The sequence below is a fragment of the Aquila chrysaetos genome, chromosome 11 (genome assembly GCF_900496995.4).
Source record: "Aquila chrysaetos chrysaetos chromosome 11, bAquChr1.4, whole genome shotgun sequence".
In the NCBI taxonomy this organism is placed as follows: Eukaryota; Metazoa; Chordata; class Aves; order Accipitriformes; family Accipitridae; genus Aquila; species Aquila chrysaetos.
In genome coordinates this window covers 3,742,212-3,754,815 of record NC_044014.1, presented here as the reverse complement: position 1 = coordinate 3,754,815, position 12,604 = coordinate 3,742,212, and the positions used below count along the sequence as shown (strand labels likewise).

General features: G+C 41.1%; 1 protein-coding gene across 1 annotated transcript in view; it reads right to left on the bottom strand.

Annotated features, from left to right (window-relative positions):
* Positions 1–12,604, bottom strand: part of ADAM12 (ADAM metallopeptidase domain 12) — a 185,998-nt gene that overhangs the window by 40,726 nt on the left and 132,668 nt on the right. Inside the window, 1 exon segment of the mRNA XM_030030998.2 lies at positions 12,039–12,187. Coding sequence (XP_029886858.1) covers positions 12,039–12,187 — 149 coding nt within the window.

Genomic DNA, 12,604 nt, shown 5'->3' with positions numbered 1-12,604 from the left:
TGGCTTGCTATTTCTGCAGTCACAAAACTGCCAAATAAAACATTATTAGCAGTTACTTTTACTTTGACAAATGTGTGGTCAGAGAAGTTTTTTCTTGTTGAGAGGCCTATTGTGACTTTCCTTTCTGTGTTCTGGGGGTGAAGCAATACTAAACCAATTTATCAATCCTGACAGTATTCTGACTATATGCTGGAGTTATCTGCATTGCAAAAGCTCTATGGGAATTGAACTCAGACAACTGTTCTTCCTGTTGGAAACTAGACAGCCAAGGAAAGTAGCTATAATCAGTTTGAATTTGCCTCTGGCTCATCTTTTGCTCCGTTTCCTTTTAGACCACTACCTCATTAATAAAAATTTGCTGGATTGCCCGGAGTTCAGGTTTCACAATCTACTACTTAGAAATTGAGGTTAATCCAATGCTGACTACAGTAAAAGTGAAAAAGCAACAAATAGCAGAGGGAGGGATGAAAAGGCCAGGTCAGGTCTGGTCCCAGGCTAAAGAAAAGCAGGGCAGCAGGCAGACGCTGCCTGCCAGCACTTGCCAGCAACGAAGGAAACAAAGGGTAGAGAAGAAGCACAACCAGAATGCCCTGTGTCTAAGTTTGTCACACAAAACACAACATCCTCAGCACGTGACGAACAAATAAAGACAAACGGTCCATCCCGTTGCTCAAAATACCTTGCTGAAGATCAGCTTCCTACTGATTTCTGGTTAGATAAAAGGCACCCGTTGACCTGGCTTGAAAGGCTGGGGCAGCGCGACATCATGATGACACTTCATTTAGTTCCCAACATGATTTTACAATCAGCTTTTGTTTTAGGCAGTTACATTCTGATTTTGTCCCTTGAAAAATCTTGGAATTGTTTTTTAAATGGGTCAGGAGCAGACTGGGAGAAAACATAAATAAATCTGACTTCGGGAACTGTTTTGAGAGAAGGACTTTACAGAGAGCATGTTTGGGTGAGGGAGAAGAACAAAATAATTTTTCAAAAACCAAAGCAGACCAAACAAAAGGGAATATTGAACCCAAATTGTAATACAGAAAAATCAACCCATGGTATTTATTTATGGACATTTCCCCCTTTCACCAGTACAAGCTCCTGTCCTGCCCGTGTGTATCCTAAACACAACTCGTGATATGCTGCACCCTAAAGAATGAAAGAAGTATACTCAGTTATCCTCCCAGCTGATGTTGTGATCACTGTGACCAGCTTGATTTAAAGACCTGCCATACTGCGGGTACTTGGCCTTAGCAGACGGATTTGGATGAGGATGAGCCCGTACTTCAGGTCGGCAGATCAAATGACAGCAAATTAAGGGAAGAGGACTCCAAGGAGGGCTAAACAAGGAGGAACCCAGGCCAGGGAGAAGAGATTTGGGAAGCGGTCCTCTGGACAAGGTACGTGAAGAAGCTGGCAATGGGAAAAGCAGTAGCAGAAGCACTAAGAGAATGAAGCTTATGGGGATGCCAGGCGGCGAGACATGGGTGCTAGAGAAAAATGTCTGAGCCCCACAAAAAGCTACAAAGAATATATACCTGGGGGACAGGCTCATATTGATTTCACTTAACATCGGTACTACCCGGTCTCTTAATAAATCAGGACTTTGAGACAGGAGTATCAGACTTGCAAGCAGCATGGCTCAATTTTTTTTTTCTTTTAGAAGATCCAAAGGAAAGATAAGTGCCAGAAATCAGACTGCATTCCCCCAGCATTTCCACCTTCCTTTCTTCTGCTACAAGATCAACACTGAGAAAAAAGCAGTTTATCCCATATCATCTAAATCACCTCAGACAAATGGAAGTGGAATTCTTTCAACCCCCCCCAAATATAAAATAACAATTAATCACTTTTTCTAGCTTCTCTTTTCTTTTTCACAAAGCTCAAACAAAGAAAATAAACTAATTAGTAGCAGCATTGTATGTAACCATTATTTCAAGCCATGAAGAAAGAATGGACGCAGCCACGATCTGAGACTTAGACATCCTTAAGCGAGCAAATTTAAATTTTCACTTACAGGAATGAAAGGCTTCTGAGAAATCTAAAGGAATCCATAGGTATCCTAATGAAATCCTGGCCTTATTGAAGTCCATAGGAGCTTTTCTACCAAATTTGAGGGAGCCTGGATTTCACATCCAGTGCTGGTCGGCTGCCAGGAGAACATCAGTGACGCAGATGAGCGCAATCTCCATGCTATGTTAGAAGCAGCCAGAAAGGCTCCCTAGGACACCAGTTATTTCACCTCTTTATTTTCAGTGACTTTACACTAAAATAGGTGGTTGCTTATCTTCATCTCACCACTGGGGCTGTGCCATTCAGTTTTAAAAAGGTGAAATGGGGCCTACGTGCATTTCTGCCACAAGAATCCACAGTAAATGCATCCGGGACTTTGTAATAGGCTTTGACGTTAGAAAAGAAAAAGAATGACTTTGCAGGAAGCAATTGTTGGGGTAAAATGGACATCTTCTATTGAATTTTAAACATTTTGCACATCTATCCCAGGCACAAAAAAACTCTGTGATTCCCATGACAACTGTGGCAAATGCAGCTGTAGGCATCATTTAATTACAGTGATTCAGCCTTCCAAGTCAACATCAATTCCTTAAAGTGCTTCGGGGCATACAACACATGTTCAAAAAGGAGCATTCATGTGACCTTAAGAATATGCCCTTTTAGGTATGTTTCCATTTATACTCTGGGAATTTGGAATTCATTAACACCAATTAAAACTGGACATTGTGTGCTTAATTCTCCATGCACTGCACTACAGATTTATCGCTGCAGGTTGAGAAGTTTTTTTGATGAACCAGAAAGCTAAGATAAAGGGAAATGTCCTTATATGATTTGTTCTCATGGGTCATGGCAATAGCAGTACTGCAGGAGAAAAATGTCCCTTACAGAGCTATATTTTCTATGGATATTACACCGACAAGACAAAACGCAGCTGAGCTCTCACATACCAGCATCCAAGTCAGTAAAACTGTACCCATTCTGGATACATCACATAGTAGAAACCACGACTTGTCCTTAAGTATCTGCTATAAATAATCACACCAGAAGTAAAATGTGTTTTCATTTGAGAAGTAACCTCTCTCCTTGTCAGCTTCACTTACAGAAAATGCATGCTGTAAATCTGTATGAGTTCTCCTCTAGAATACACCAGAAAAGCCAAATATTTTCACTTCTAACAGCACATCTACTGAAATGTGGAAGACTAAACTAAAATAAAAAGCACTATCTTTTCTTTAAAGACCTGCCCCGTAGCTCAGTGTGCTAATTGCCAACAGTGACCCACTCCTGTAAAGGACTGGGAAGTGTGCAATGTATTTCAACCAACACTACTCATTCTTCAACGCACATCTTATTTACCACAACAATTAAATATATCTGTAATGTATGGAAATTATTAACAAAAAGGAATGCCAAATGCAGTTAAGACATGGGGCTACTTGGAGTTAAGTGAAAGACTGACATAAATCTATTCTGTAATCTCATGGCTGTTTCCTACTAAAGGAAGGACCAGAATGCAATGTGCTAAATTACTAGGGCACAGGGATACGTTGCTTAAGTTTTTTTAAAAAAGCAGTTGCACTGCTGGCACAACAGACCTAGCTCTGTCACAAGCAATTTATTACATCGGTATATCAACTTTATTAAAAAAAGAAAAAGACAACAAAGAAGTCTGTCTTTGTGCAGAGCTCAGCTCAGACTGGTTTGGAAACATAAACAGCTTCAGAGTTTAATTAGAAACTGTTTACATCTTAAAGATAATTTCATTTTCTTCAAATTGTAACAGAGGTAATTCCAGATAGTTCTGCTGACTCCACAGTTTAATGTCTTTAAGCTGCCAGACTGAAAAATGCAAAGTGAGGTCTGCACAGCTGAAAACAAACTGAGAGGGGTCAGGAAATACTGCACTAGCTAATAATGGTTTGATTAACGTTTAACAGCTCTGCAGCTACAAGATGCTGTGAGATGTCTAAAAAGAAGAAAAGACAACCAGTCAGTAAATTAAAGTGTCCTTTCCTACACTGTATTTCTGATTTCTGTCCCGTTTCTAGCATGACCTTTTGCCCCCCCCCCCTTTTTTTTTCTTAGCTTTTTTCTTTTCTTTTTTTTTTTTTCCCTTGTGAAGTGTTGGAATAACTGGTTTTCACTTCAAGTTGATTTGGTACCAAAGCCAAAATGCTGTTTGCATGGCATACCTGACCGTCTCCTGAAGTTAGCATGCTGGAAATCTCTGCAGGGTGTATGTTTTCATAGCCCAGTTTGGTAGACTCCAGTTCAGAATTTGAATAACCAAAATCAAGGTGACCTTATATCCTGCTTCCTTGAGATCATTTTTCAAAAAGAAGTGTGATTGAAACTAATACTTAATACAGTAAACGATACATATGATTAGTACTTTCCTAACTTGTCCCTAATAGATTTTAACTATGTTTTATTTATTTACATACATTTTTATAATGTAGTTAAGTATATTTTTTTTTGTATGGCAGTTTAAAAACAAAAATCAAACAAAAGCAGAAGACAACAAGGCTTCCTACAAAAGCCTTTGAGAGTCAACCCTACTGAGCAGAACGGTTCTCTAGGAGACATCAGCCACCCATCTATCATGCAAATATATATTTATGCATTATAAAATCAGCATTACTGTTACTTGCCTTCTTTTGATGTGCAGTCCTAAATCTCATTAATGATAATGGGTGATACACGAGGGAAGAACAGACCTGCAGCACCATCAGAGGACATCAGTTGTGTAACATACTTTAACGACAGGGTGCTGTTCCCCCAGACGCTGCCCTTGGTGGGGAAGGCAGACAAAGAAGCTGCTGAGCATCTCCTCACCCTGACCCAATCCTGCTCTTCACAGTTACCCGGCTGCATCGGGATAACCGTGTGCCTGAACTGCCAGGCAGATCACTAAATAATCCTCATTAGTATATGTTCTTCTGCCTCCACAAGCCTTGTTTTTAACTTGGATGATTTCCATCATCTGGATTATCACGTAGCCCCACAAAACATTATTCGAGTTCACCAGAGGTGGAAGTAAACTGCAGCACAGGAGTAAACCAGGTTGGGGTTTAGATCCACAGGCCAATTTCTCTGCCCAAATCCCTATATCGTGGTGTTTGCTGTGGGTGTAATGTGATAATCAGAAATATCTGATGGCTTTTGGATAGAGATCCTGTACATAGATTCTATAACTCACATGCCCATGACCTACCATTTAATTTTACTTTAATAGAGAGAACAAATACCTAATCCAAGTTGTGACACCTCAGTGGCTCTGGGGACCATTTCCAGAAGCACCCTTAGACCCCAGCAGTTTGGGGAAGAGGGACCATACTGATTGCTGGACTCCTGAAATACCAGTTACATGCAAGTACTAAAACGTCTCCTAGCCCTACCCTTACATTGAGCATGAACACTGGAGAAATCTTAAAAGCTTGAGCACTGCAGAATCTGAATCAGAGCATTTACACTAGGAAAATCAGGAAACAAAACAAAATAAGACCTTCAACCATGTGAAAGTAGCATGAACTGGGCATGGGGGGAAGAGGAGAAAGCAAAGAAATAGCTATTTTAGATGTCTGATAATATACTTGCTACCACAAAGGGCTGTCAATAGAAGGGCTGACAATAAAACCAATTTTTCTTTGCCAGCAGAAATGGAGGCCATAAATGACACAAACTAAAGTGTACTGCACCTCCCCTTGGCCACTGAACTTAACACACAAAAGGAAAGTGTCAAATATAACTGTTTCTCACTTGCAGGACAGCTGCCTTTCAAGCCTAACTTCTCCCAGATCATACAGCACTACGCTTTCAAAACAGTTGGGAATTGGCCTGTAACATGCAACAAAGAACAGATGTTTCCTAACCTGATCCTTGGATGCCTTGGCCACTCGTATAATGAACCTATGGACCAGTTTATCACCAGTAAGGGAAATGGGAATGTTCACATTTACAGTATCTTCTGTGCAACTCATAGTCTTGCTTTTTAGCTACCCGGAGACATCTGGTACTATTACTCAGGAAAAAAAGCCGTATTTCCACTTAAATATTCTATTTAGCCTTAATTGTAAATAATGTACTCAGTGTTCAGCGCAGAAGACCTAATTGTTCCTAGAGGGAATTAAAATATAGTACGTACCAATGCTCTTTTTCAGTAGTATCTGGAAGAAGCCCACCTGATGGTCCTTCCCATCTTTAATTTTTCCCCATTTCTCCTCAGCAGTACTTAAATAGAGTCAATTAGTTTAACCTGGGACTGTCACTCAGCTGATTCTTAACAGATCTTGTTTTGCTCTCACTCTTAGTCACAAGTATGCATCTTCTCATTGTCTATCTCTTTGAATTCTAACATAAAGGTTTCAATTTTACTTAAAAACAAACTCGTAACAGTGGGTATTTTTTTGATTGGTTGAAAAAAAAAAAGGCTTTTCCAAATTTCAATATTAAATGAACGAGTAGTTTTCTACACACTTTGTACGATTTCTACTATGTGCTCTTTCTGTGTTCCTCATTGTTCTCCCCCAAACCCTGCCTCCCAAAACTCAATAATTAAAGTGAAATTGTGTACTGAAAGGCAATTACTCAAAATTAGCTGTTATTTTCTACCGAGAGGCACAGTTCCATAAAAATCCTCTAAAATGATCAATAGCTGAGAGTTTAAATAATTGATCTCAATTCCATTTCTCCTTTTTCTTCACTTATGATCAGTGCACAAAACCCAGTCCCCTGGCTGGAGCAGAGCCTCAAGCTATCCTGCAGCACAGGCAAAACACAGGCATTTCCACCAGCACGAAGTCACAGTGTAACAGTCCAACCTCCACCTCCCTGTAACATATGCATTCATATTTATCTGAGTAAATTGAATTTAAAACCTGACTGAATCAGAAAAAAACCTGACTTTAAATTCTAGCTGTGAAAATGGAAATGGTAACACAAGATCCAAGATAGGAACAGGAAAAAAAAAGGGCAGGCATAGAGGGATTCAATTCATTCTTTGACTTTTCAAAAGGAACATCACACTAAAAGGAACATGACAAAGAGGAGACGTTGTGCGGAGAAATTATCATAGAAAAGCTGCTTCCTTGTTTTTGTCCCTGGCCCAGACCTTCCTGTGTGGCACCAAATGGCTTTCTGTCCCTAACACTTCATGCCATGACTGAAGAGATATTCTTTCATTCAAAAGTCTGTTGCAACGGCCATGCCCTCCCTCACGCATCAGCTTCTGCACTTCTTAAGTATACACCACTTGTTTCATGTCTTGAACCAATAGCCCATACAGCATGTTTCTTTTCCAAAGGGTTTGTTATTTTAAATTCGTGGTCTTTGAGGAGAAGCAATTTACACCCAAGGTGGAAATGAGAGTCAAAGCAGACTTACACGACCTGCTGCCAGACTGTGTTTGATGTGCAGCAGCGTTTGGAAGACTGGACACAAAGTGGCAGTGCTTGATGCTAGAATTCAAGGGCATTTGAAGGCATGCCCTTGCAGACACCGTCACGGTTCCTCAGCACAAGCCCATCCTGCCTTCCTGCTATTGTACCTGTTTGCAGGGACAAACTCCAGGCCGGTTGCATTTTCCATTTGTAATCTCAGTGCAACGGGGTAAGTGGGGTCTGCGGAATGGGTGTGTAGAAGTCCCCATGATTTATAGCTGTCAAGATAGCTTTCAGCCTACGGTTAAAGCATGTACCCTTCCAGGTCCATATGAGCTATTTCATCTCACAATACACGGATAGTGAAAGAAATGGGGTGTGGGCAGTAGGACAGAGCTGGAGAGAAATCTCTCATTCCCATAGCCAGGTGCAAAGGGGACTGGAGGAGAGACTACAAAGCAGCCCTTTCCTATCATCCTCTTTTCTATCAGCATGGTGAAAAACCTGCTTCTGTCTACAGAAGTGCAAAGAGAGTTGAAACAAATGGCTCTATCCTAGGAGCCTGCCTGGCATTTCAATTAGCTGTGGCTGGGATGATTCAGCAACAAGAAATGTTCCAGCAACAAGAAATCATCCTGGTAAGAGCAATACGCTTCTGCGAGAGGACAATGAAAGAAGCTTTCATTATAGCGAGTCATGGGACTCCACAAAGGGATGGAGACTACAGTAGGATCAGCATCTGAATGACCTTGGTAAAACTAGCTGTCCTTAGCGGATTCCTGGTCTCTCATTAACACCTAGACTAGGATGGGGGGAACGGAAAGGCATCAAGGAATACTTTCTGTAAGAGGGAAGGAAGAACATGTTTCCAGTATGCTCAACTTCCCCGATGACGAGTTAGTTGTGTAAGTCACCTATATATAAACTAGAAGAGCATGCTATTGGCAAGGACACAGATGTGCGGGTGAGGGGAAGTAGAAACCCTTGGGCCTACAGGAGGGGAGAAGACTAACTATAAAAATTTTCCTTCCCTTAAGGCTGGCAAGAAATTTCAAGCATATATGAACTCTTAAGCTTTCAACTGCTTTGGGGCAACTCACCCGATTTCAACCCCCATGGAGATACCTGTGCTCAATTTTGATGAAGGAGCACATAAAAAGTGCATTTCCAAAATTATTAAGTAAACCAGCACTGCTAATTGGCATAATTTTCCTCCGCAGCTTGTGCTAAATTCTGCTTTTAGTTGCAGTGGTATAAATCTAGACTAATGCCTTGGGTTTCACCAGAACTCTTCTGTATTTATCTAGCTGTCAGGAAGAATATTCTCACTCCTAAGAGTGGAAACTTTAGGGAGATACTTGGAAAACAAGTGGAATACTAAAATGGCCTCACTGGCTCAGCCTAGTCCCTTAGTTTTCAGATACTTCGAACTCAGTAAAAAGATTTGCAAATCTCTTTAAGACTCCTTATATCCTTCTTTTTCACTTGGAACAGTCTATGGTCAAAACAATCTAAAAGAATTGGCAGAATACCATTAAAACATATGCATAAAAAAGGCAACAATGTGTTAGTATTAAATATTTCCTTATTGATCCTATTTTTACAGCAAAACCCCAAACTTCTACAGTGGGATTTATGTGATTTCCGTAGCAGATATTTGAATCTCTAAAAGGCCTGGAGTGCCTCAAATTTTGGGTTTTATGTGCTTAATTCCATGTTACACAAAATATATTTTGCTAAAGTAGCAGGTCTTCGAGGCATTTGTAGCTCACACACAAGTGGTACACATCTTGCTGGTATCTTTTAAGAGTAAAAGCTATAGGAAGCTCATTAAAGGATAGCTCCAACAGAGTTTAAATTCCACACTGATCCCTGGAGATTTTTTCCACCGAGAAGTAATTTCCAAGACCTCTTCAAAGACTGAAACATAAGAACTGAAAGAAGTGGCAGTAATTAATGAAATCACTTTTAAGTAAAAAGCCGTAAAACATTCCCTTTTGCTGCACAACCACACAAATGACTCCAAAATTAAGTTTACAGAGGCCTTTCTGTTGTAACCCAGATATTTCCTATTCTTTTTAGATATCAGATAAGGCCTTCTTGGGGGCTTGTACTTTTTACACTAGCTTCAGCCCAAGGACTTTTTTTTTCTTGCACTTGTTAAATCTACCTAAACCCAACAGAAATTAGAAGACCACAGAGTGAGTGCCAACGAGTATACTGAGAGAGGAGGCTGTCTTTCTAAATGTATATGGCTTCCCTGGGATGCTCTTTGTTTTGATGTTTTTGCTAGTCTAAGAATGCATTTCAGGGAGGGAATATTCACTTGGCCTTCCCTTAACACACACGTATTTCCAGAGCTGAAAACTCTTCGGTGTTCCTTGAATAATGGTGCTCAGAGGAATACTACCGTTGGTCAGATGTTGGGCAAATATTCAAAGTGTTAATTTTAAATTGGTAAAATGCAGTTTGGCTTAAGGCATAAAGTATTCTCCCAGAATACTTATTACAAATTGACAGCACAGTATGAAGGTAAAGCCTAAGGCTATAAACCTGATGTTAAAATTTCCATTTATAAATCAATAATCACTGCAAACAAAACAGCCTACTCAGTTCTGTGAATGCCACAATGCTTCCTCAGGCACAAGTTGTATGTAAGTTTGGTAAAAAATCCAAAGAGAGCGTTGCAAAGCTGAAGTGTACCTGATGGCCCCCTCCCCAAACTGTCAAACCTGTGGGGTGCTGGATCTGGGCACGGTGTTTCTGAAGGAAGCACAGCCTTTAACCTGTAAAGTGCTACAGAAATCCCAACATAAAGTGAGCTGAGCTGCTTGGACTCATGTCTGAGGAATACACAGAGCGGCTACACAAAAAGATATACCCAAAGGACTTTGGTGCGGATGGCAGGACCAGGGAAGAGCTATCTAATCTCACGTTAGAGATACCTTTACAAGATGAGTTCAGAAAGTGTCTAGAAATTTCTGTCCTGGGAGCATCTCCCGTGTTTATTTCCAAAAGCGGAGTAACTGGATGCCCCACCAGTAACTCAGCTGAGATGACTAAAGCTTGCGTGCATCTTTTGGGAGCTCAGAGCTCAGAGCCCAGACCTGTCTGCCCACTGCTTACCAGCTATCACACCACCTCACCTCAGAGCCCTGTTTCCAGTTTCAGTTTGTTTTCACAGTGTGCGTATGAGCATTGACGTGCTGCAGAATGCAATTCCATATGGATATTTACTACCTATTGTTTTAGAAGAGCCAAGTTCTTTTTCTTTTCCAAACTGTAGAAACCACTCTCATTCTCCTCCACACACACAACTCTCTTTTGTTTGTCTCTTAACTTGCTGTGCTTGGCCTCTGGCCAGAATCCCTTTTTCTGCCTTGAAGGAGGGTGACAGCACGCCTTTGAAGAAACGCCAAGGCTGCTGTTAGGCTGACCAGCAGGGAGCAATCCTGCCCAACACTCCCTGGCCTCTCCCAGATCGCTCTCCTTCTTTCCCACAAACAGGCAGTCTCGGAGAAGGCAGAGGTTAGAGCTGATCACAATTCCCAGAAGAGATTTGAAGTTTAAGCACATGCAGAGAATGCTGGAGCTGGAAGAGACATCAGAAGATCATCTAGACCATCCTCTTGCCCTAAGACAAATCCAGCTGCACCTATAAGACACTGCTGACAGATATTTGTCCGACTGGTTCTTACCAGCTTCCAGTCACAGGCAGTAACATTTCTGCAGGCAGTGCAGTCCAGCACATCACTTACCATTAGAAAGCTTTGGTGAATCTACTCTCTCTTACTGCAATTTAATCCTACTAGTTCTTGTCTGCATATGGACACGGAGAACTCATTCATTACATCGTTCAGTTTCTAACAGTACTTTAAAATACAGAGAAGCAAGCTGTAACTAGTTACCCTGGTCACGGCGCCTGTACTTTTTGTGTCTGCAAAACCACTATGCTTCCCTGTTAACATAGCGCCTTTATCATCAGCAGAGTGACTGTTCAGCACTGACTCAGAGAGGTGACCATGGGTTCACTGGCTTTATTTCCCACAGTGGCTTATATCTTTTCTTGGAAGATCTCCCTCCGGCCACTGAACAGCCCTAACCTGACCGACCTTACAGATCTAATTTGCTCATGCTAAAACTTCTACACACTTGTAACAAGGGGTGAAATGCAAAAGTTTGTGCAAAACTAAAAACGTTCTCTGCACAAGACAAAGGCTTTACAGAGAGTCTAATAATATATTTCCTGCATTACTTTGTTTCCTACACATTCGTCCTACTCTTGGCCTTGGGACGCTGCTCATTTCCTATTATGACTGATACTCAGTTGGCAAGATGAGAGAAGGTGAAATTCTGATTCAACACTTGCAGTGCAGTTTGGTTTCTTGGTTTTTTTTTAAATTAACCAGTTCCTTACAGCATTTTTGTCTTTCCCACTGGTAACATGGAAATAGAAATGTACAACGGTGCATGTCATGCTCTGATAACAAGTTTAATTGTTTCAGCTTGAGGGGGATAACTGCGAGAAGATTTGACAGGTGTTGAAAAGGTTTTTCTTTTTTCCCTTTAAATGTTCCTGAGACACAAAATGACACTAAAAATTTTCCACTATAACTGTAACTTGCCAGTGCTTACCCTTGCACTTACCCAGTAGACGGGTTCATGATGCAACCCCCTTTATCGGTAGATGCTTTGCAGTTACAGCCTCTCTCCAATGTATCGTGATTCATTCCAAAATTGTGTCCCAGTTCATGAGCCAGTGTGACTGCTGCACCTAGAGGGTTTTCTGAGTGATCCTTAAAAAACCCAAAAGAACTAGTCAAGTCAAAATATAAAACCAATTCAAAATACACATTGCCCCTCTAAGGTCCCATTGCCTGTCCTTTGAAATGTTTTATAAACTTACCAGCTGTAGTTACACTGTTGTTAAATGTACACAATTTTAAATTCATCCACATTTACCAAGTGCAGACCGGGAATTTCAGGACAGCCTATTTGTCCCGGCCATCCAGTTTCCCCAGCACATTAGACATTTGAGACCATTGGCAGCTTTGAACATCTGGGCCATCTGTTTATTTAGGGCTTAAAATTCGCCTGCCCAATAAATCCCCCAAACTCCCAAGACTTGGCCGTGGCAGAACACAGTCACCCAGATGTGGGGTGTTGGAAAGGGTAATCATTTATGGCTGAGGATGAGTGTGATGAGGGAAAAG